Raw genomic sequence first — 25,749 nt, 5'->3', positions numbered from 1 at the left:
TGTATTTTTCACATTGACGCAGCCTTTGCCAGAATCATATTTACACCAACACTAAATGATATGGTGTCTGTTTACTACACACTTCTGTATTTCAGCCTTGTGTGTTCACTGCTTACTCAAAGTAACAGACCTTAATCATGGTAGAAGGTAGATTTATAGCTGTAAGGATATGCGCTTCCCTCCCCATCTATACCTACTTTTCTCTGCACTACGTAACATCAACTGCCAAAGACTTGCTCATACTGCTATTAGTAGCAGTTGGACGTTATATATGGTATCTTCACAATCTTCTTGAATACGTCAACTGTTTTTTAAAAACTTCTGTATTGTATTTTACATAGGTGGGGCAACACACCAATGGATGAGGCCGTCCATTTTGGACACCACGATGTAGTGACTATCCTCCAAGACTACCATAATAAATACAACCCCCAGGACAATCCCAACAATGGAAAAGAAGCAGAGAAGAACCTGGATGGAATGCTGTAATCCATTCCACATTGTTATTAATAAAACTGCATTTGTACTTGTTGAGACAATGTTGTTGGGTAATGTGAGTGTATGATAGTGCTGTGTTGTGGGAGAGTGTGTAAACTGTCACTGCTTTGCTTTTTTGTGATTGCTGAAATTGTTCAACTGTCTTTGAAACAAACTTCCTGAAGCAATGTGTTGAATGTAAAGCACTACATCTTAATGTTTGGTGATTACCTTGTTATTTAAGTAGCATAGTATTCTATCATATATATATATATATATATATATATATATATATATATATATATATATATATATATATATATATATATATATATATATATATATAGATATAGATATATATATATATATAATGTGTGTATATTTATTGTATGCATAATGTCTGTCCCTAATAGGCACAAAGTGTCACAGCATTATTTGTTGTTTAGTGTAAATAGCATTTGGTAGATACAATTATGGTAAAACTTATCCAATATAATGATCATTGAAAATGCTGCAGGCATGGCTGGTTTTTCAATGTTATGTAAACTTTAGGACCAATTATGTTTATCAAAGACAATTTGATTTTAGATTATTTAATATTAATACTGGTGCAGTATATGCTATGTTTACAATTACTGGATAGTAAGTCAACTTTACCGTCACAAACAGCAGGTTTTAGAAACATCACAAATGTTATCAAGAAGTTGAGCAGCAACTCAAATTTCTATTTTTTTCAGCTTAATACATGAAGAAAAGTTGATTTCTATTACCTGTTTGTACAGTAAATGTGGCTCTAGATAGCTGATGTTTTCAAAAGTTTTGCATCACCCTATAGAAATAACCATTTTGCTTCATGAAGTCAAATGAAACCTGCTGAATAATGAATGACATACCGGTTTGTAGTTTTCCATATACTAAAAGAAAAACTGACAAATGAAAAAAATAATCTGAATCTTACATGAAATATTGTACTATTATGGCTTCCAGTAGACCTTTGCGATATCATCGTGTAGTTAGTTTCTTTGATTACATGATGTTAAATAAAATATCAAAATGATCTTTCTCTCTCTCTCTATGTGTGATGCAAAACTTTTGGCCAAAGCTGTATGTTTAGTCTTTGCGTTCTTGATAAAGGTTTTGTTTTATTGTTTCTTATTGTATAATCTAAGATGCCCAAAGTTTCCAAGCAAAATCGGCCACAGCTTCTGTGTATGTATTTCTGTTTTTGATTAAATGAGAGAGAATTTGATTATTGCACCTCGTGTGTGCAATTTTACTTGAAAACTACAGTATTCAAAGTCTGGGAAACATGGTTTTGCATAGCAGGGTCAGTGGTTCAAACTTGGAGCACATATTTATCATGAGATAATGTTATCTGTGATTGTTATACTGGACATGGAAGACAGCAAATATATATGTATATATTTTGAGTATTACTTGTAACAGTAGCCTCTGCTTTTTTGTATTCCAAGAACAAATCTATTACTTCTATATGTAAACACTGCACTCTTCCAAATGTATCAGTAATATATGGCAATTACAATAACCCAGCATTTCAATCTTCCTTTGTTTTTTTTGTTTTTTTAACCCTTTAGGTTCTGGAATTCTATTCCATGGTATGCTCGCTTAGTTCAGTAGCTGGAATCATGACGATATTTTAATGGATTTACATTTGATCTGACTGAGGATACCGATGCACGGTCCCAGTTTTTATGTTGTTCAACAGCCTGTGTGCTTTTGGAGTAGGTAGAATTCTGAATGCACTGAATTGCTGTTTTATATTCCTGTTAAGCATATTTTCAATCTGAACAGTGGAAGGTGTATTCAGTCTGTAAGTGTTGCAGGCAATGAAAGATGTTTATTTTAATGAACAATGTTAAATAAAGCACTGCTTTAAGGCACAATAAAGAAAAATAGATTCTGGGTATCTTTTACATGCGTCAGAAATATTGATTGTCAGATTTAAACAAATTCCTGAAACAAGAATTTATTTTTCTAAAACATTAACATGCACATAGATACAGTATGCAATAAGCCATTTCATAAAAAGTAATGTGTTGATATTCACATTTCACATTTAATTTACAACATGTATGAAGGTGGGCATGAAAAAGCAAGTAATGTCGGTAAAGTGCTGTACAAACAGATGTATTTTGAATGTATACTTAAATATGTGTTTCTTTTGGTGCCAATTTTGTTATACATACACTGCATGCATATATGTATAGTTTGACTTGAGACAGTTTATTTTGCCCTTGTATATAAAACACTGTTTCAAAGGGAAGGGGTTCTGTATCTTACACAGAAGACTGTATGAATAGACCTTTACCTAAAACTCAGTCTACAGCCCAAGCAAAGTAATACTCAACAATATCAAAGCAGTAATGCAGCAGACATTTCAAACTTTCTGGAATATCACAACATGGATGCATTTCTGACAGGCACAACTGTTTCTAATAGGCTAGTACCCCCCCCCCCCCCCCCCCCCCTTCCGGTCAAGTAACCCTTGCTAAAATATTTAAGGTGAGTAATTTGGAATAGCAGTTTTCAGAAAACAGTACACTATCACATGGAGAATGGAGGTGATTTTGAGAATCCACTGGTAGTACAGTTTGAACGCTTTGTGATCTTTTATGACGTCCAAGTGCATGACTTAGTTTGGATATGGTGAACACATCTGGTAATAAAAAAAGAAATAAGATTTAGTGTAAGAAAACCAGAAAAGATAAACATCTGATTAAAACCTATAACGCATCATGACACCCCTGTTCTGCTTTCACTTACTGTTTTGAAATACACTGTATGGTCAGATCTTATGGATGGTCTACAGTTAACTTGGACAATTTATTAAAAGTTTACCGCTTGTATCGAAAAGCATATCAAAATTTCAGTTTCCTGTAATGTATCAGTTTTCTCCTTTTCTGTCAACTTACACAACAAAATAACTTATGTGATAATATACGATAGTTTTAGATCGCAGTCATTGTATTTGTTTGCCTATGTAATAGTACAGTACTAGTTTTTAGTTTCCAATAAAAATATAAATTGTTAAAGAAAACATCTGTAGTGACTTTTACTGTTAATGGAAGTGATCTTAACATCCCATTTATTCATATGCTAATACAGCAGTCGTCAATGTACTTTAGCTGACGACTTTCAGATATAAAAATCCCTCGTGGATGTTTTATGAACCCTATACTTGACATACCACAGTGTTAATTTCTGCAGGGTTAATAATCCGCTCAAGTTCACCATATTCGTCTGGGGACATGGGGCACAGGTTTTCTGGTGATTGAAGTCTGGAGGGGTGGCTAAAAGAAATTAAAAAAAGTGCAATTCTGTTAAAAAAGAATAGCTTTATATGTGTGCATTTGTTTATTTTTTTTCATTTGTCTATGGCGGCAACTTAAGAGTCCAAGCTAATAATAATAATAAATTTTAAAAATCTGCAAGCAAAAGGTTTACATTTTGTGAGAATTATGCATAATATTTTGGTGAGAATTTTTGGCACTTTACTTTTTGTACAATACACCCTCGCTATAACGGCCTTCCTTATAACGATCCTTCAGCTATAACACACCAGGCCGCTGGACCCCAAATAAAAAAAAAATAAAAACCTGTTAATACTGTAATGTATGTGAGGTCTGTGAAGTGCAGGAAAGCTTGGAGTAGGAGGGGCTGTGTTTCACACCGGTCGTACAGACACGGACCACAGCAGCTGGTGCTGATTGGCTGTGTTGTGGGATGAGGCGGGATTAACTGGGTCTAAAGATCAGTGACAGGGGGAGTGTTTGTCATTGTGAAGCTGGTAGAGAAGCGAACAGGAGACAGAATAGTTCCACCCTGAGATTCCTTTAAAAAATTAGTTTTAGCGGCGCAGGTCATGGCCCACAGCGACCTGTTAATTGTTAGTTAACTGGCAGATTGTCTTTGATCATTTATTAGTGTAATAAGATCGAGTTTGGCCCTGAATCGACTGAAGGCTCATTCTTAGTGTTAAGGATTTTTGTTACACTATACACACACTGTCAACAGCCTGGTCTGCCACCTCACAGTGAAGTCCACTCTTTTGTGTTAAGAAACGCGTGCTGTGTAACTGCATCTGAAACGGAAATCATTTTATGTTGCAACAAAGCTGGAAACTATATTGATCGTTTGAAAAAAGTAGTAACTCGGGCATATCTCTGTCGTGAATATAGGCTGTCAAAAAGCACTTGTTCTTTTGGCTTGTTCAGCAATAATTTGGGATTTGTGCTTTTCTTTTTGTACTGCGTTTTAATTCTTTAATGAATTGGATAAAGCAAAAGCAGAATACTGCATACATGAAATGAACAGATATGTGTAATTCTACTTATATTCACAATCTCATCTCATTAACACTCCAACAGTTTAACGTTCATTTTGATTGTCCTTTCGCTATAGCGAACCCCTCGATACAACGAACAAAAGACTTGGACTCCAACAGGTTCGTTATAGCGAGGGTGTAATGTAATTTGTTAATTACTAATATCAAATACTTTATTTGGTTTATCATTGAATGCCAACATACAGTACTGTATATAGTAATATACAAGAAAAAAACGGCTTCATTCAATTGGGTTTGTTTACAAACAATGTATGCTAGTGCTCCTCTTTAAGGACTAAGCGTTTTTTAATGGGATGCTCCCCCAGGACCAGTTTTTTTTTGGCTGTATTTGACTCTTACTATAAAAAAAAAAAAAAAAAATCACAAAAATCTATTTTTTTACAGTAGTATCTTGGAACTGGTGTCCTTTTTTCAGAACACTGGAGAACAGTATAAAGGAACTCTGAAAACCATAAAAGCATCTCTATTTTTTCAACACTATATTTTTTATTTTTTGTTTTCTGCTTAGTGTTTTCCAAGAGATAAATTTATTAAAAAAACAAACAAAAAAAACTTGTTATTTTATTACCTGAGGGGCCTTACAATACTACCTAAAAGTTTTGTTGAAAAATATTGATGTTTGGGCAAATTACAAGACAGTGACTGTGTTTACATGCACAAGTCATGACAGTTTTCCTCACAATGTTTTTGCCATACTTTTCAGGAAATGCGTTGCTATGCTGTTCTGATTTAGGTAAAAAAGTAGGCAGTACCAATGCAGATTACTCAATTCATATTAATTTAGGGGAGGGGATATTTAAATTTCCGTGTCTGCCTAGTTATTAGGAAAAGAACGACTCTGAAAATCGTGAGGAGAGTTTCATGTGTTGCCATGAAGATTAAAAAAAATTAACAAGAGAAAATAATTAACTTGTCATGCACATTCCGAATTATCACACATTACTTGTTTGTGTCTCGTTATCTTTCCAATACACACACACTCACACACACACAAAAGTATATAAAATAAAACTTCTACTAAGTACAAGTTTTACTACTTAAATAGATATGTGTAACATCTAAAAGTTTGATTTAATTAAAGTAGTCTATAAATGTATGTGGGAAATGTGGGAACACGAGGGGGGGGTTACACTAAAATACAATAAAAAATTGTATGATCCTTAGGCCTATATGAATATAGGATTGAGAACAAGGGGATATGGAACCCTTTTATCTTTGAAATGCATCACAATCTTTTTTTAACAGTAAAGACTTTGTTCAGGACACTAGAGAATATTATACAATAATGCAGGAACTAAAAAGTACTTTTACTGATTTTCCACTCCAATAAGTACTAAATAAAAATATATTTTTCAAAAATGTATGTTTCTTTAATTATTATTCAGTAGATTTTGGGGTTTCAAAGAGATTAAGGTACAAAAACATTCTAGTTTCAAAGAGATTAAGGTACAAAAACATTCTATTCTATTACCTGAAGGCCCCTCAACTGTCCCTAAAAGTTTTGTTTATTTTTTAATTTATTTTTATTTTTTTTAAATATGGACAAAATATAAGACATTCTTTCACCTGAGTGATTTAATGAATTTCGAGTATTTTGTTAAAAAAAAACAAAAAAAAACACAACGCATGGTTTAGAACTGAACGTTTATTTAAAAAAATAATACTGAGAAAACCTATATTATATAAATTGAATCACTGTCAGAAAATTCTGATTCACCGGAATCAGACTACAGTATTTCTGCCTGATTCAACCCCTCTAATCGTCTTGCCATCTTGAAAAGAAATTCTGTAGAGTGGAAAAGTCTATATTATTGTGTGCATATCAATTTCTGTACATGAACAGTAAACATATACACAGAATATCCTATTATCATAGTAGTCATTTACAAACAGCAAGAACACCACAAATAGTGCTATTATAAGCAAACATAGTAACATTAAAATGCCATAACAGGTGTTTATTCTCAGGATGTTTATAAGCAGTAATTGACACTGCTCTCGATTATTTTATAAATAAAATCGTTCTTTATTCATTATTATCAGTAACAAGGGAAAAATGTAACAGATCAATTTAGTTCCTGAAACATTATCTTCTTATAGCTGCTTGTTTCTTGTTGTTTATAAATGTTGTAAAACATACATATTAAAACACGAGACAGAATAAATGTTCTAATATAACGATGTCAAATACATCGGATTTACAGCTTGTTTCAGTTTCTTTCTTATCTCTAAACAAGTTCCTGTGATGTTCTATTTTGCGTGCTGCTGTAAACTGTCTCCTCCTTTTAAAAATGAAATGCCCATCTCAGTGATGTCACATGAAAAAAAAAAAAACTAAATCAGGGAGTGAAATTCAATCCCTCCCCTATCCAGTGATGTGCGTCTCCAACCTATACGGCAAACTATGGTGGCCCAGGAAGTCACTTCAGTATGATCGTTTTTACACGATCACGATCCTTAAAGGGTTACAATGTTTTACACGCTATGTAATACCATAGTAAACAACTAGGCCCCAATATTATATTTTAACAGCCAGCCCCAGGAGCAGGGGGCTGGCTGTTAAAATATAATATCCACCCACGGTATTATTAGTAAAATGTACTGTGACATTCTCCTTCATTTCAATATTTAAAAAAACCCCTACCATGGATCACAATTCGTTTTGCCACAGTCGCTCAGTTACAAAAAGAGTATGAGAAAAATAAATTATACTTACACTTCTGATATAGAGATTAATTCAGTTGGTATGTAGCCATTACTTCTTTTATCATTATCCACATCCATAGGTTCCGAGGCTGAAATGTCAAAATGTCCAAATATGTCACTCAACATTCAGCACGCACTTCTCTTCAGTCAAATTCAGTCTTTCCTGCTGTTTTTTTTTTCTAAACAAAGTCTATGCTTATTTGCCTAACACATTATTTGGGAAATCTGTTTCTATTTTATAGTTTTCAGTACAAAGATTAACCTGCAGCTAAATAAGTATTAGGATATTCTGTGTCCCAAAAATTGTTGGAAGATGTTACATATCTTTAAAATGGTACGTATGGTACTTGTAGGCTAGCTATTTTACCATGGTCTGAAACACTTCCAAACAGTTCCAGTGTCCCGGTGTTAACTAAGTGAATGCTTGACTTACGTTCTGTTGGTCTGGAGTAGTATTTTCCAAAAGCATTATCCTTGGGAATATCAGGGTGAAGGAATCGGAGCGGGTTTTCAGGGATATTCTCAGCAGCCATCACTTTGTAATTTCGGATTATGTCTGGGAATGACACAGCCGACAGCTCCTTCTTGGTGTAGGGCTCCACTGCGTGGAACTGAGGTTCATCTACAAAGAAAGAGTCATCTCAAAAGGTGAAACCGACCTTGAAGTGAAAGGTGTTTTCTTACATCTCATTTACCTGCATACACATCAGTCTAAGGGGCTCATTTTTTATTAAAGCATTGGCACAGAGGTCAACACATGAGACTTCTCTGCACTGCTTAGGCTAGTTCATGAATATGAATATGGTGGTCTAATCAATGGACTTGTACAGCAATGATGTCCCTATCACTCACCATTGTGTGACATTTCCACCCACGTGAAGGTTATGGCCCCCTCTCTGCTGCTTTCACTGAATCTCAGTAGGAACGTGCCAGGACTTTTGTTATTCAGCAAAGCACGTTCCCTCTCCTTACTAACAAACCCCATGATGCATCTAAAAAAGGAAACCACAACATTAAATACAGTTAGAAGACTTTTTTTTTTTTGGTCAAAACATTATTGCTGTATAATAATATCAATCCTTCTACTGAGGTAGTTTCTCTAAAACTGCTTGTGGTTAAAATACCCCATCTCTTTAATGCTACAATGGTGGAGGTATAAGCGAGTCAAAGCACGTTGACCCACATCCTAAGGTGGGTAGCTGCAACCCGGGTCAACCTGGGTACAGCCCAGATACATGGTTTCACACTATGCAGGATTGTAACCCGGGTAGCCAGAACCCGGGTCGGGACTGTACGAGTGCCAGTGTGAAAGGAGATTTAGATTCCTACCCATCATTCCACAGTGCCAGAAGGTGCCTTTTAATGAGCTCCAGGATCCCTTCAATCCATAACCAGAAGGATTTTTCATTTATATTCTCCTTAAAAGAAATGTAAAAAAAAACACTAAAACATGTTCTGTATTAAAACCCAAAACTACCACAAGTGTCCTGCCAACAAGCGAGTACATGTACTCAATGGTCCTCATAAACCCCTTTTATAGACTTGGAAAACAGCCACCTTAAAAATTCTTTAACACTGATGTTTTTGTATGTGCAAGTTTACCACATTTGGGTCAGAAGTAACAAACATATAACCTTCAATAGCATAGGCAATCAGAGCTCACTGCCAACTACATTAGAGCATGTGCAATGAATTAAAAAAGCAAACATCAACAGAAATTTGAATGGGATTCGGACAAGCAGTTACCAAGATGTAAGCAGATCTATTGAATGTTACAGTAAGCCAGACATCTTAAACACAGTGCTGCTTAAACTTCTAAATCTGTGAATTTATTTACAGTCAACTCTTGTTATACTGGCTTGCCAATTTCATTGAAAAGGTAATCATTATATAAAGAAAACATTCTCGTTATTTATAATTTACTTACACCCACCTTGCAAAACTTCGTCCAGGGAATTAGGCCTTCGGGGTTACTGGCATTAGGACCTGTAATATGCACAAGCACGTAAATGAGAGTTTGATACGGGTCTCAACACGCTCTCTGTTTCCAGTAATATCACGACAAAGGTAGTTTTCTCTTAGTTGTTCTGTTGCAGACAGTATTCTACCATACACTAAACATTAATATTGTTGTAAATAAGCTTTAAAACAGAATTTGCTCTTCATGGTGTACATTGGCATTGCACCCGCAGAGGTATGACCACTATGAATCATGTAACAAAGTTCTGTAGCTGTTGTATGTGTGTTTACCCAGCAGTTTCTCCCCCAGCATGGTGAGCTGCTCAGAGTTGAGCCCTCGTTTGGTGACTGAAGAGAACTGCCAGCTCAGAACCTCAGACAGCTGGCTCCATCTGGCAGCAGGGGGGTTCAGGAAGAAGGACAGATTCTGAGAATGAACCAGTGGAATCAATTAGTCTCATTACAGTCAGTACAGCTCTTTGCTTGGCATGCTTTTCTCATTCATTTTCAGTACGTTTAAACTTCCACCACAATTAGGACCCAGTCCTATGCTTTGCAGCCACTGCACCTGGGATTTTAGGTGAGGTCAAGTGGGGACCTAAAACCTGCTGCACAAAGATTTTACAACATGTTGGAAGGAGAAATTGGCTCTGTACGAGTAAAAGGTAAAGTAGAACAAAACCATCTACAGTAAGATGATGTTAATGAGATGTAGGCAAATGTTTTTGGATATAATGTCTTGAAACAACTTTAGAAAAAGCTGGCAGACAGTCAAGATTATTCCCATACTATATCACTATATAAATACAGATACAAATGAAGACATCATAAAAGTCATGTTGCTGCCATGTAGCATTACAGTACTTCAATACTTGAACACGTTTAGAGTGCTGGAGTCCTACCTTGGGCTCATTAGTCAACATGTTGTACCACAGAATGGAGGCCCAGCCACTGGGAAGCTGGCTCACATTAGAGATAACCACCAGAGGAAGAGAGGACGTCTGACAATTTAAAGAAAACAAGTTTAAGAACAACATGCTCTAGCAACAGCATCCTTTAAAATAACAAGAGCACATTCTTACTGAGATTCTGTGGAGTGAAGCAACTCCATAAAAAAAAAAACTAAATTTGTATTAATTAAAACAGTTGTATAATTGACCAAGAATTATGGTTACTTAAAATTACTAGAGAGGTATGCAGCAGCACTAAAAAAGTACTAGGCAGTACTGAAAACGAAATTAACAAAGGTAATGGACTAGCGAATGAGAAAAGAAAGAAAGCTTACCTCTAAATCTATTACCAGTCCAGGCTGGCAGAGCTGTGTCTCAAAGCTAATGGAGTGGAGCTCCTCAGTCACAATGAGAGGACCCTGAAAGAGCACAGGATTTCTAAATAAAATACAAACTGCTCACTGGAGGCATGCCACAATCTGAAATCACCTGCACTGAAACACGTGTGGAAAGTCACTGTACCTCGTTGGTTCTGCTCCCTGTGTTTTTCTGCTCTTTCAGTTGCTGCAATGTGAAAGTTGCATTTTTTAGTAAACCATGATACACAAAAGACAGAGATTTGCTTTCTAGGAGATATCTATATTAACTGTTGGACTTCCTAAAAGAAATAACACATATCAATTCAGGAGGAAGGACAAAAACCTCACATTCCACTCTATTCCACTAAACTGTTGTTTATTCAATTTAGTTCAACCAGTAAAAACTTCCATTTACATGATTTTTTTCTTCACCCAAACTTTTGTCTTCAACAGGAATTCTGTCTGAATTGGAAGTAACATTTGTATCCACAAGCTGACAGTTCTATACAGTGCAGAGTAATGGAGGGATACGGTAATGTGTGGAGCTACTGTATTTTTAATTATCTTTTAAATAACACTTACCAGATGTCTGAACTCAGCAGCTAAACTTCCATTTGTTGACTCTTCCATGTTCATTACTTTTGTACTGGTCCCCAGAATGTTAAACTTTCTGAATCTGCAGTCAGATGACAAATGTACATTATAATAAAATCAAACACACAAACCTTTCCCAAATCTTGATTATTTCTAGTATGTTTTAATACGTACCCTTTCACAGTATTCTTCTCATTCACATCTCTGAAAACAAGGCAAAGATTGAAAGTTTCTTATAAATGTTAAGACTGCACATTACATATAAGCATGTTAGCATTTTTTATATATGTTATAGATAGAGCACACACTAGCTAAGCCTATTATAATAACCCAAATGAAATATAGCAATATATATATTTTTTTTTTTAAGTACCTAATTTTATATTTTACTGTCAATACACTAAAACATTGACAACAATCTCCAAAAAACATAAAGTGCTTATGTGACAACATACTGTAAACTTACACTAAGAAGTGTTACTGTACACAATCGATAAATAAAATATTCAAGGTTTAAATGAAGCTTTAATATATATATACTGTATATATATATGTGTGTGTGTGTGTGTGTGTATATATCAAGCAGCAGTCTCGGATATTTTATCCAAAGTCATGCTTTTTATAAAATATTTTCTGAGTATGCTAATTGTTTGAACCGTGTCTAAACTATGTGCTTCTGCTGTCAGACAAATGGCTCGAATGTTTGTTACATACTTATCAAATGATCCTTTAACACGCAGCTGATAATTCAGTTCCTGAAGCTTAACCAGGAGCCTAAATAAAAGTTAGTAAAAAAGAAAAGATTACTAAAAAATAACAACAACAACAACATATAATATCGCTGCTTCACTCATCTCATTCAGTCAGTAATGAAAGCTTATGCATTTTAGGACACCAATTTGTGGAGAAATAGTCCAACTTGGCTATCTTTGCCACATCATGAAGAAGTAACTGTATTTACCATATTTGGTTAATTTTAATTACAATGCAAAGTGCCTTGTACTATCACGTTGGTTAGTGTCCATGTATGTGAGCCAGTTCACCAAGGTACAGTAATTATTAATCTAAAGTACCACGTTCACATGGATAGATGCAGGGCTGTGACATTCAGAAACACTTGTCTTGCTTTTACAAACCTTAGCTTCACAGTGAACTGCACCCCGGTCTTCAAGACCAGGGGTCTCTGAGGGTGAGTTGGCATGCAGGGTTGCCTCTCCACCACAAAAGAACTGAAACAGACAAGTGTACATTGACCACATTTAAGTACTTTCTTTGCACTACTATCACAAACAAACTGAAAACAGTGTGAAGCAATGACCATTTTTGATATTGATACCATTTTCAGAACTATTACTGCCGTTTTATAATATTATAATTGAGCAATCAATAAAAAGGAAGTGCAGTTATCAAAAAAAGATGTGAATTATCAAATCTAGTATAGTTTTAAATGTAAATTTTTCCAGATTGTGAAATCAAAACAGTTATTTGTTTCTTATTTCGTAACATATCCTATTTAAAAAAAAAAAAAAAAAAAAAAAAAAAAAATTACATTGTTTTCCCCAAACAGGGAGATGACATTAACAAAAAGGCATTCGTTGTTTCCATCTTAGACTAAATATTGGATTCCAATACTCAAAACAGGAACTCGATTATACAGACAGCATAAGACTTCATCTATCACCATTCACAACAATGTGACGAGAAGGTTGCAGCATTGTTGCCATAAACTTACAGGCATGGCACGGTTCAAACATGTGATTTCAAATATCTGAACAGGCTTTTACCTCTGAATTAGACTGCGGAACAGCAGCTGTGCTCTGTCCTCCAGGAAATGCTTCTTTTGTGTGATTGGGTCATTCTCGTATGTGTACTTCTGCTCCAGCTCCTCCAACTTCTTTAACTGCTGTCGGACCTGCTGCAGACTCTCGGCCACTATTGTAAACCTGAAGTGCATAATGTTTAGTGGTTATATGGACCTTAAAAGAATGAATACACAGAGGAGACTGAAGTGATGAATACCAGTCCACTGCATGTTCAATTTTAACCTTATCACAAAATAGTCCATCATTACACATTACATTATTACATACTGCACAGTATCCAAGGTAGTCCAACTCTTGTTACCTGAGAATGACATTACAGTATTGTGACCCATGTGTCAAGAAATATATGATTTTAGCCATGCAAGTACTGTATATCTGTATATTTAGATTACTGTCATATCTCAACTAACATGTCACAGGTAGGTTTTCATAGCCCGTGTTATCTAGGCAACATGTTTTATTTGGGTATATCTTAGCCTAAACTGTACAAGTTTACAGGCATATTCTTAAAGATATTCTGTGCTTCCCCAATTACCTCCTACTGAAATCCAGTCTTAGACCCACATTGGCTAGAAATATATTTTAAAGTTAAATAATAATAATAATAATAATAATAATAATAATAATAATAATAATAATAATAATAATAATAATAATAATAATACAGGTATTATAATATGTATATAATATTTATAACCTGGTATTGAAATAATTTGGACGGTGGTATACAACCATAAAGTTTTCCTAAAATCATTTAAAATGTATCGTTCAGAGTTTTAGCAGGAGACCAGTAATATGCAGCATAGCCTGGGTGCCACACTGACAGATTATATAGGGTCACAAAGGATGTGCAGAAGGGCTGTGGCTCACCAAGTCTGCAGTTGGTCCAGGCATGCGTTTGGAGGCCCTCCAATGCAAGCAATCTGCTGGCGACGTTTCCACTCCACAAGCTCGTCTGTTATCAGGGCAGTCTGAATCTGTTCTGTGAGATTCAAGGCTTCTGCTATTTTAAACACTACATCCTGGAGATCAAATCACAAAGTAGCTTGCTGTTAAACATTACAGGGTCTACTTTAGCTATCTAAACAGTGACAGATCTAAATATACAATTAAGAAATACAGAACAAGAGGTCTGCTCTATTAAGATCCACATTAGGTCTGTCTCGCTATAATAAAACCCCAAAGCACTGCAGGAACCTATTGAAACTCTGTTGTCTATTGGACTTTATTTTGTTTAGCTTTATTTAGACATGTTCATTGGCTGCTTTATATTGTCAAAATGCATCTTTTAAAATCAAAGGAAATACTATTCTTAAAGGCTTACTCATTGTAGCAGGGCAAGGTCTGCGCTGACACATGCATGATCCTGCAGGGGGAGGTTGGGAACCCTGTAGGATCCGCCTGTCAATCATGGCAGTGACACAGAGAGGTTGGGTGAGGGTGTGTTGTTTCTCCCTCTCTCTGAGTGGTCAGGAGGCGGGCCTTGGGGAGTAGTTCAACCTATAATTTGATGCTCTGCTATTCACGCTGTCTTGCCCTTATAGATGAAACACAGTGACGCTGGGTTTAACAAGCCTGTGTAAAAACAAAAACTTGGGCACCCCGACGGTATACAGAGTGAGTAGCAGAGCATAGGCTGAAGACCCGAACCGTACAGTTAGCGGTGGTGGGGGACACGGCACCTTTATTTTGTAGTTTTATTAAAGTGTTTTATTTTCCCTTTTTTCTTTGTGCATTCTGTTTGCATTATTTCGAGCACCTGCGAGTGCACTGGATCTGTGTACTTAGAAGAGAAAAGAGAAGGAACGTTGTACCATTGCTGGTAGCGTTCCTAACCAGTGTCACAGTGTCATCTGGTGGAAATAAAATAAAACTGTGCACCTGAGTGGTGTGTCAAATAAAAACTTCTGACTCTTGTGTCCAGTGAATTCCCACACCCTCCCACACTCATTAAAAAAAAAAACTATCAATCCACTGTGCCACACACCCATTAAACACGCCCAAGTCAACTAGAGAACTTTCCAGAAGACTTGAATCGATCAGCTACATAGAACTACAAAAACTACTAAAAGCATACCTCTCTTTTCATGTTCAGTTCTATAAACATGTTTCTGATGATCATTTCTTCACGTTTGATTTCAATTGGGGTTGTGCCACTTGATTCGTGCTCTAGCAAGACAAAACATATGGTTATAAAAATACCAAATACTATACAGTACAACAGTATCAAGTTGTGTCATGTATTGTTCATTGTACTAGGGCCATCTGTCTAACAGTATCTCCAAGCAGAGAAGCAAATTGAAAATAACAATTTTAGTGCTACAGTATAGTTACTGTACCTTAAATGCTGTAACAGCATTATCAGCTAAAGAAGGTCATTTCCTTCTAAGCCCTTGCTGACAATAAGTGTTTCCTGTGAGATGTTATCAGGAAAACAAAAAAACCACCTCTTCTTTCAGTGTCTGTTTTGCTATCTGAGCTGTAACAAAGTGTGGAGACTGGATTGGCCTCTTACGGCTTCAAGTCCTGCAGTAGCAGGAGCACGTCCATTTAGCTGACAAACTGACATAATGAAAAGCACGTTTCGAGGGACGAGGAAGCTTGCGGCCTACATCTTTGGGGGCGTAAACAAACTGGGCAATCAGTTTTACGATGAATGAAAGGGTTTACATTGATCACTATACATAATGAATCCATTTAGCTGTAAAACGGAATAGTACTGTTGCACACAAGCAGTCGTTAAGCTGTAATGATTTTACCTCTGCTCTGCAGAGTTTTGTATTTGAAGTCATGTTCGTCTTGCAGGTCCTCAAGTGACTTAATCCTCTGTTCTGTTTCCTAAAAAGCGCATAATCACAAATGACAAAGACTTCCAGAATAAAAATACAGCTATATATTCCCTAAAAGTTCATCCATATCCCTTCCTAATTGTAATCGAATTTCAAACGTCTCAGAGTAAAGAGTAAAATAAAGAAATTACCTGAACTCTGTTCTTTATATCCCTCACTTTGTAATCCAGTTCCTTCTGTTTCTCCACCATTGCAGTATTCTGTGTGCTCCCAATGTTGTCCTACAAAGAAAAAACATTTTCACATTGTAATGCGTTCTAGACATAGTTAACATTTTCACCACTTCTCTAATCTTATCGGACTGATGAATCTCAGTATGTAAGTTATTTACCCTCTGTGAATGCAGGTCATGTTTTATTCCCATCCACAGAGCCAGGCTGCCACTACACACAGAAGTATACTATACATATCTCCCTCTCAGCGCTAGGTATACAGTATCTCTGTGCGTGCAGCTGCAAGTGCCAAAATATTTAGTTTTTTGCCGACTTTCACCCTGTGTGGAGTTTTGTCTGACTGGAGTTAGAAATAGTAAATAAAAATATAGTGAGAGTCAATGAGAAGCCTCTCCTACATATTTCAAGGGTTTTACTTGAAACCGACTACAAATAGCCTAAAAAAGAACATTACCGTGGCAACACTGAAGTATTATTTTGTTATGCCTACATGTGTTTCTTCTTGCTTTCTAAAGGGCACTAAATCAAGAGGTTAAAAATCTAAAATGTCTTTAAAAAAATGTTTTCAATCCAGGGCATACACTTCCCCTACGAGAAATTGTGCAGCAAATTGTCCCCTCCATAGTAATTGTATTATTTGCCCACAGTGGAAAATTGGCCTCCATCTGTACAAGTTCAACATTCATACCGTACCTGATCAGCTTTCTTGGCCAGAGTTAATATCTTCTCTTCTTCTTTCAGACAGCTGCAAATGATCATTGCCATCTGGATCGGATCTTCCTGAAAGTGAACCTATTCAAACACATGAAATAAAAAGAGCAAAAACAGGGGAAAAAACAAGTTTATAAATCATCTTAAGCATTGTTATATAATACCAGTAATTAACTATTTATCTTTAAATAGAAACAGTGCAGTATGTGACATAAATATCAAATGACCAATCTGGAGTGTTTATTATTATTATTATTATTATTATTTTTTTTTTTTTTTTTAAGAGTGACCAATTACTATTTTTTTTCCCCCCAATTTGAAATATCCAATTATGTTTTTTCTCCTCACCGCAGCGGGTCCCCACACAGCACAGACATTCTGAGGGTGTGTGGGTGTCCTCCAATCTCACAAGCCTGAAGCCAGAATCGCTTTTATACCAAGCAATCCAGAGCAGAGGTGGGCAGGCTACCAAGCCTGGAGAACAGAGACCAACCCTGCTTTTACCCACTATGAATGTGCTCGGTGTCTGGCCAGTAGGGTTTGCTATTGTGCGTTGAGGAGAACTAGTCCCTGCCAGTTTCCCATCCCCTACCCCTGGGAGCATCGCAGTCAGAGTCCCCAGCAAAGTCCAGCCTCTTTGCACAGCCCGGACACGAACTGGTGCTGTCCAAGCTGTGTGACTCATCCTGCACTCCCAGCGGCAGCGCTTTAACTGGATGAGCCACTCGGGGACCCAAGCTTTGTTGGACTTTAATGAAAACTATAACACAATATGTATTATAACTGTACTGGACTAAAGATATCCAAACAGACAACCGAAAAGGCAATTTCTTAGTCCATCTGTATGTTTTATCCATGCTATGAATGTACCATGATATTCCATAGTATACTTTGCTGTATTGAACTTGTTTGAATGTGAATACCTGGAGATTGCGTTTTATTTTCCGGATATTGTGCTGCATCAGGAAGTTGTTCTCCAATGTAAAGCGACTGTATTGGTCATCTAATTGTGAAAGCAGGTCATGAAACCGCAAGGTGGCCAGGGAATCATTTGTGGCTGCAAGTTCCCTAAAAGTATTAAATTACAGGTGTATTCATTTCAGTATCAGATTGGTTACAGCAAGGTGTGGGAAAATTAGAAACATATCACAATATCAGATTGCCATCTGCTACACAGATCAAGGTGCTGATGTCTTTAGAATAGGTTATGTTACATGTAAAACTAAAACATACACAATTGATTTAGCAAAGGTAACTCTGTATGGACATCAAACTTTCCTTAATTAATGCATTCTTCTTCTTGTTTAGATTCATTTTGTATATATTTTCTGTTTCAGTCACCACAGTCTGGTAACATTTCCAAACTGAATGGTGTTAGGCCCCCCTGACCTCAGTAGAAATCTACACTCTAAGTGCATCAGGTACCACAGAGTGTAACCATTAATCACCTACTTGCAAAGCAACATGCCAGTTTTACTTTCTGTAATACAAGTAATGTGATGACTGAAATAGAAAACGATACAAAGTGAAACTAAATCTCATCAATACTTTGGTAAAGATATATTTCACACCAGTACCAAGTTTACTAATATTTATGAAAAGTAAACTTTTCTTAAAACATGCTCTTACCAGTCTTGGCTCTCAATCCATTGGCTTAGGTACTGTCTAATTTCCATTGGAAAGCTGTCATCGTAGAGTTGATCAACTTGCTCCAGATATTTTGACTCCAGCTGCTGCAGCTGATACCACTGAGTCATTTTGCTGTAAAATATACAAATAATACATAAATCTATATTGGAGATTGATTCAACCAGTAACAGACGTTAGATCTTAGGGACACATTTTATACAGTATAATTTCTTGTGAGGAAAAAAAAACACCACTAAAAACACACCTACACAAATATATATATATTTGGTTAGCTCTTTGAGCTAATATATATATATATATATATATATATATATATATATATATATATATATATATATATATAGATAGATAGATAGATAGATATACACACACACACACAAGAGACTACCCTGCATACCACATAACACAGGATTTTGCTGTATTCACAACAAATAATATCTTTCTTAAGTCAACATGTTAAAATGGGTGGAAGTTAACTGTGTTTTTGCCCTTGTAACTATATGAATAACAGCAGCTACAAATAACCACCCATCCCGCATAACCATTAAGAATGTATTTTAATGAGACAGAGAGTGTCAGGTCTGAATACTCTTTGAAGCATTTACAAACAGTGGAAATACTTAAATAGCTTACTGCAGTATACAACTGGCTTGACACATGGGTCATTCCATACCAACTGAACCACAGCCATTGCCCGACCATCTCAGATTTTGCTAGAAAAATTCATCTGGGGGTTTTCGGGCCCGCTGAGGTTAGAAATGTTAATATATATATATATTTTTTTTAAATAATTTCCCCTTCGAGTTGTGACCTGGCAAAGGTCAACCTAAAGCGAAAAAGTGACCCTGACCAGAAAAATCATCCTTGGGCTCCTTAGACGCTACTATCATGTGTAGCACCTCATTCGTCTGTAACGGATAGGGCTTTTGAGAAAAAAATACCAGGAGCACCTAACTAGACGCAAAATAAATCAATTGGATGGAAAAATATTTTGTCTTGCGTTCACTGAACGCACAGAATGGAAAGGGACGCGGGCATGCATATTTGTGGTAATCTATTACACTGCAGCAATGGCTGTAAAATACTTGCTTGTTTTAAAAAAAACTGTTCTGCAATATAACAGAATTGATTAAGGTACACTCCAGTACTGTAGGTGGCAGCAAACAGCCTCATATTTGGTTTTGTCAGCAATATAGGCCCTGTCCACACTACATAACTGATCTCGAGAACCGTGCTCAAAAATGTTTTAATTAATCCAGCTCAAACTTTAGCGCTCACACTGAAGTACCGTTTCATGTTTAGTCGGGCGTAATGTGTACACAAACTAATGCTATTAGAATAGTTCGGTTACAGTTCCTAGCAGCGCAATGAACATTGGAAATTAATACGATAATATCCACCATGCACTGTATTTTATTTTAAAATAACGTGTTATGCCCCATATTAACAGAGGTCCATATTGCTATGAAATAAAACAAGTATTTTGGAAAAAGTAAATGCGAACACACACACACACACACACACACACGTAGGGCTTGAAGTTTTCGGGTTTTATTTTTAATCAGGTGCAAATTTAGCTGATTCTATTTCATAATTAAACTCAGAAAAAGCTGTTAATTGCAAAACAATCTTTGCTTTTACCTTCATATCTTGCCTGAGCCTAATTCTGGTCCTCTTGATTTTATTTCAAACAGAGCTGACAAATTACGTGAATTGTTCGTCCCCGATCCTACTTTTAACTCGCATTTCATTTTTGCAGTCGCCTAATTTAACGTTGTGCTTTTGTTATTTTCCACACTAGTTTAACAGGGATGCCCTTACAGATTTTTTTTAAGCATAAAAATGAATACCTAATGCAGAGTATACACTGACAGCAAGTCAGTTGTCAATCTGACGTTTTTTTGCTAAGCAGTCAGCATCTTCAGTATTCTCATGAAGATTGCTCATCTGCATCTAAGCCATCTGCGAGTACTACAGTGAATGAAGCAGTTGCAAGCAGTAGTAATGCACAAAAACGCAAATGAAAAATACGTTCTTATAATTTTGATGGGAGATGAAGTATCCGTGGCTTGTTTATCAAGACGGCAAAATGTACTGTGTCTGAAAGAGCTGCTGGGCAAATAAAAAAACAAAAACAAACAAAAAAAACATATATGCACAGATGTACAGTTTTTCAAGAATCTTCGCTTAAAAGACACAGCGATGCTGTTGCTGTTACTGGAATGCAGATATGCAAAATATTAAAACACATGTAGATGAAGGCAACAAACAGTGCTTAGAATCCTGTCTCGTTGTCATGCGAACGGTCTACTGTTCGTATATTTAACAAAGAAAAAAGTGTGTCTGTGTTTATATGTATATCTATACACAGAGAGTTTTTAAACAACTACATGCCATAGTTTAAACATTCATAAAAATGTACCAAAATGCACATCCCTGGAGTTTCTTTGCCTTGGTGTTAAAATGTGTATTTTATGGATGGGACGCAAAATTTTAAGCATGTCCATTTCAGGAATGCATGAACAGAAAAGCTAGCGTGACCTCTGTAAATAATTTGCCCCCAACCCATCTAATTTAACTGTAATCGTTGCCTGTCCAAATAGCCAGACAACGGCCCTTAAATCAAGTAGTTTCTACTGTCTTGAACTAATACAATTTAACTTTCTGCTGCACTTTTTTGGCTGATAAACTGTACTTGAAGTCTGAAGGACAGAATACCAGGGTAGCAACTTGAATGTGCTGACCTGAATGCGTTGATGCACTCAGATTTAACATTTGGCAGTTTGCATAATATGCAGTGGAGCACTTAAGTATAGTGTCACCGAGACCTTTCAATCTGAGAACCCTGCCCAATTGCCCACAAGCAAGACTGAAAAAAATATCATTTTTTATATAACAAATGTGATAACTGATATCAACAAAACATTACTTATATCAGTAACAGAATTACTGATATCCAAAATTGAGATAAGTATAACTGTACTGGACTAAAGATATCCAAACAGATAAGTATAGTTGATTGAAGATAAAAGTTCTGAGTTGCAAAGTTACAACCAGGTATACTCTCTCCAGCACGGATCAGAGCAATACAAAGAACATTTCAGTATTCTCAGTTTAAATGCAGTCTTTCAGTGACATCATGATTTTTCTTTAAACCAATCAGACAAAGACACAAATCTCTATCACTTGGTTAATTGTCCATTTGTACTAACGCTTCAAAGCATATGGTTCAATCCAGTTTTTCTTTGACATAGCTAGTTTTTATAACCCACATAAAATCAACTGTAATTTCCAAAGAAAAACTGTTTTATATTACAGTTCGTAAAGATGTTTAACAATATGTTGGTACCTCTAACACAAAAACAATGATTCACCCTAAATGACCTTTCTTGTTAGAAATGGAAATCAAAGGAGAGGCCAACACCTATTTCAAAATGTCTCGGAGGTCAGCCTTGTCCTAGCAAGGACAAAGTGACCAGAAAGATCTTTATCAACTTACTGTCTAACTAGGAATTTAAACAGAATCTGACTTAATGTTTAACTCATTCTGTGAGTTGTATTCTAAGACCAAAAATTCATTTATATCTAAATAAAATGTTCCAACAGTATTTATGTGATGAAGTTAGAGAGGATTTAGTCAAGCACTCTGAGGGAACATGCACTGCCAGTATCACTCACAGCCCTGTCATTCTTTGCCACCCGTTGTTTGTATGATATCCTATTATATGCCCAAGTGTTATTCATTTTCGTAAAGTGCAACCGGGTACATGAAACTATAATTCAATTAATACGGGACATACATTTACAAAATGACATTAACATTTGTTCTCTAACTGCTTTTTCTCTCTGTCCTGATGCACTTGCTTTATTATGTTCTATTAAATGTATCTTCTCTTCTGTGCCATATCTTCTGAAACACGCCTGTTTTGTTTTTCTCAGCCTTTACTACCTTTCAATCCTACCTGTCCATTGATTGAAATCCTGAAATTACAACAATTACAAACTGTAATTTGCGTCATTATCATATAGGTTGCTGATTTGAATACTGAATAGTTATTCCACCGCTTACTGCACCCATCCCACCTGTCGGAAAACAGCAGAAAGGTTTTTAATTTTATGACCGAAATAACATTGGGGACAGGTTAGGTTAAAGCAGGCTGAGACAGCTAGTTTCGGACTGTCATAAGACACACTTGATATTCTGGGCCAATATCTCTAGTTCTCAAGATGTAACTAAATGCAAACTTGGGTGACCCTTTTATAAACAAAGGGGGACATGTAGCAGCGCTGAGTTTACAGACTAATTCTCACCCCGGGTGAGTTCTGTCCAAGGCTAATCCTCACCCTGTCACGCCAATTCTCACCCCAGTACTCTGTACATAGTATAATCGTTTTCATTGTACCATAACTAATCTAAGCTAATAAGCAGTAGGACATATATTTGTAAATGTACTGTAAAAGATAGGATAAAAAAGACTGATGCACACAAAATAAGCAACGTTTATTTAAATTTAAATGTAGTCGTTGCCAATTAGTTTTTTATTATTTTCTCCCCAATTTGAAATGCCCAATTATTTTTTAGGCTCACCCCTGCACTGACTCGCGAGGGGCGAAGACGAACATACGCTGTCCTCCGAAGCGTGTGCCGTCAGCCGCCCGCTTCTTTACACACTGCGAACTCACCGTGCAGCCGCCTCAGAGCTACAGCGTCGGAGGACAACGCAGCTTGGGGCAGCTTACAGGCAAGCCCGCAGGCGCCCGGCCAGACTACAGGGGTCGTTGGTGCGCGGTGAGCCGAGGACACCCTGGCCGACCTAACCCACCCTCACTCCCTCCCACCACCACCACCCCACCCCCACCCCCCGCCGGGCGACGCTTGGCCAATTGCGCGCCGCCCCCTGGAAGCTCCCGTCCACGGTCGGCTGTGGAATAGCCTGGACTCAATTCGCGACGTCCAGGCTATAGAGCGCATCCTGCACTCTAGCGAGTGCTTTTACTGAATGCGCCACTCGGAAGCCATAAGTAGTTTATTGAACAATAATAGTGGCAACAATAATAGAACAAAAATGTTTCATACACTACAAACCAATAATCTTGTTTAGAGCAAGCCTCGAAAAACATGTAGGCCTAGATTTTATATATCAGGTGTCTGTCACCACAAGGTTTTTGATATAATATAAACAGCAATGTTTTAAATAATAAAGACAATAACTTTTTATTCGAAATGAAATATGGAGTGGATCACTTTCTTTCATTATAAGATGACCATATAAAAAGGAACTTCTGAGGAGTGTGCACCTCAGTTTAAAGAACTTGTATAAAATTATCTGTACACGACTGACATTTATATAACACTGCAAGTTCATTGATACAGATGATATAAAAGGGATACCATATTCCAATGGAAATACGCAATAAAAGTTTAATACTGTCCAGATATTTATATTAAATGTACTACTTATTAAAATATAACAATTTAAACGTAACTATCAATAAAACAAATGACACACACGCATACAAACGTGACTCTCCGTGACTAAAATTAAGGATAGGCCTACTAAGTAAATTAAATTAATATAATACAAATAAATAGCACTAATACTATTTAAAGTTACCAACTTTCCCGAAGCCTAAATCCTGGAGTCATGATTTACAAAGACTGTAACTGTAACAGTTTCTGCGCTCATCCAGTCTGCAGTAACTGGGTGTGAACTCAAAACATATGACTATATCTATATGACCATATGAACATATATGGCTTAAATCAGTGTTGGGCTGAGCAAAAAAACAAATGAATGTTTCGTTTAGGAGCTCCCCTCTATCAATATCCACAGAGAAAATAGCAGCCCAACGTGATTTAACCCCCCCCCACATACAAAGCCAATCATTCAAAGTCTGAATAAGAAACAGCGAATAAGAAACAAGCAGATAAGAAACAGGCGAATAAGAAGCCAACTTCAGGCTGGTGCTACCGGGAGCCCATTTTGAGGGTTTCAGAATGTTTGCATTTACTGTATCCGTTTACGCCGTGCCCTTATTCATTTTGGGCCTGCTAATACATTCAGGATGCGCCAATTTAGCGCTGTGTCTGTCGGTCGAGCTTGATACATGTCCCCCAATATGCCCAGGTGGACACTTTAAAATAAAATAATGTGGTTAGGAACTAAAAAAAAAAAAAAAAATTGTTTACAGAAACTTCCAGTACACATCTGCAATTTCAAGGTAAACATGTGTAAACTTGGATGTCACTAGTATTCAAATGACAGCCACTCGAACAAATGCTAAACCACTCTCTTGTATTGTATTGCAAAAAGTAAAACCGGCATTTTGCTTTGCAATTTTTTTAAAGGATGATGAACCTGTAAGTTCTTACCATCCTCGCACGACTCGCCTCTCATCTCCGCCTACATCAAAAAAATACCATGTAACTTAGTAGCAGGCATGAGAGCCAAAAATTATTCTATGCTACGCAGCCATACCTAAATATTACATTGCTTTTGTTTAAAAAACAGGTGTCTTCACTATACATAAATATGTACCATTTAATAATAACATTAGAAACTTCACAAATAAAAGAGAAAACAGGATGTTCGTTGCGATTGGCAAAGACATGCACGATATCTCACTAAATCAAATAAATAAATAAATAAATCAGATGCACCCTCAACTCAACTTACCTTTTTTTGTTTGTTTGGTTTTTTTTTTATCTCAGAAAACGTTAAAAATCAAAGCACATTCCCTAGATCTCACGCCTCCTTTTGTCAAAAGCTCGCTGAACCTAAAAGACTTTCGAAATGTTCGTTCGGTGCAAAAATGAAAACAAATATGAAGAACTTTGTCTAAATGAAAGCCAATCTGTACTGTACGGACAAATACAGGAGTCACACCACTGTCAGCCAACCAAGTTTCCCGTTTTGCTTTATGAAAATCTCCCTAACCTTCAACGGCCAATTGTAACAAAGAGAAGGCTGGCTTTCCTGGTTCGGTTGAAAGGGTGAAGCTGTTCTTATAAGTGTCATTCCTCCCTCACCTGTTGTCTACTGACACAGCAAGCAGCATGAGAAATAGAAACTATTACATTTAGTTAAGTTTCGTAGCACATGTAAACATGGATGTTAAGGTAAAGGTATTG

At 36.5% G+C, this 25,749-nt stretch overlaps 2 protein-coding genes across 8 annotated transcripts in view; one reads left to right on the top strand and one right to left on the bottom strand.

The window, feature by feature from the left end:
- Positions 1 to 2,404, top strand: part of LOC117426625 (glutaminase kidney isoform, mitochondrial) — a 50,097-nt gene extending 47,693 nt beyond the window's left edge. For all 3 annotated transcript variants that reach the window (XM_034044391.3, XM_034044390.3, XM_034925268.2), the window contains one exon: positions 342 to 2,404. In XM_034044391.3, coding sequence (XP_033900282.2) covers positions 342 to 489 — 148 coding nt within the window. In that variant the 3' untranslated portion in view covers positions 490 to 2,404. The remainder of the gene's footprint in view (positions 1 to 341) is intronic.
- A 44-nt stretch (positions 2,405 to 2,448) lies between these two features.
- On the bottom strand, positions 2,449 to 25,543 carry LOC117426624 (signal transducer and activator of transcription 1-alpha/beta-like). Of its 5 annotated transcripts, none has more exons than XM_059033589.1 (24): positions 25,295 to 25,542; positions 18,597 to 18,728; positions 17,891 to 18,035; positions 16,950 to 17,048; positions 16,215 to 16,304; positions 15,994 to 16,072; positions 15,312 to 15,403; positions 14,105 to 14,256; positions 13,196 to 13,354; positions 12,548 to 12,640; positions 12,126 to 12,185; positions 11,586 to 11,615; positions 11,400 to 11,493; positions 10,981 to 11,022; positions 10,794 to 10,877; positions 10,411 to 10,509; positions 9,800 to 9,935; positions 9,477 to 9,535; positions 8,879 to 8,967; positions 8,402 to 8,541; positions 7,983 to 8,171; positions 7,560 to 7,638; positions 3,686 to 3,788; positions 2,449 to 3,154 (listed from the first exon to the last, which is right to left on the bottom strand). In XM_059033589.1, the coding sequence occupies exons 2-24, from the start codon at positions 18,722 to 18,724 to the stop codon at positions 3,131 to 3,133; spliced, it is 2,265 nt and encodes a 754-aa protein (XP_058889572.1). In that variant the 5' UTR covers positions 18,725 to 18,728; positions 25,295 to 25,542; the 3' UTR covers positions 2,449 to 3,130. The 5 variants fall into 5 exon arrangements, with proteins under 5 accessions (XP_058889572.1, XP_058889573.1, XP_033900279.1 ...); XM_059033590.1 differs by having other exon boundaries at positions 8,879 to 8,964; XM_034044388.3 differs by having other exon boundaries at positions 8,879 to 8,964; positions 9,483 to 9,535.
- Positions 25,544 to 25,749: the final 206 nt, after the last annotated feature.

Source organism: Acipenser ruthenus, chromosome 11 (genome assembly GCF_902713425.1).
Source record: "Acipenser ruthenus chromosome 11, fAciRut3.2 maternal haplotype, whole genome shotgun sequence".
NCBI classification, from domain to species: Eukaryota; Metazoa; Chordata; class Actinopteri; order Acipenseriformes; family Acipenseridae; genus Acipenser; species Acipenser ruthenus.
The sequence above is the reverse complement of the archived record's forward strand: the minus strand, read 5'-3'. Positions and strand labels throughout refer to the sequence as shown.

Coding starts and splice junctions, on each gene's coding strand:
- LOC117426624 (XM_059033589.1), bottom strand. CDS start 18,724: ATGACTCAGTGGTATCAGCTGCAGCAGCTGGAGTCAAAATATCTGGAG. Junction 9,936..10,410: donor TGTTGACTAATGAGCCCAAG/GTAGGACTCCAG, acceptor GTTCATTCTCAG/AATCTGTCCTTCTTCCTGAA. Junction 8,172..8,401: donor GGTGGAAATGTCACACAATG/GTGAGTGATAGG, acceptor CTTTCTTTGTAG/ATGAACCTCAGTTCCACGCA.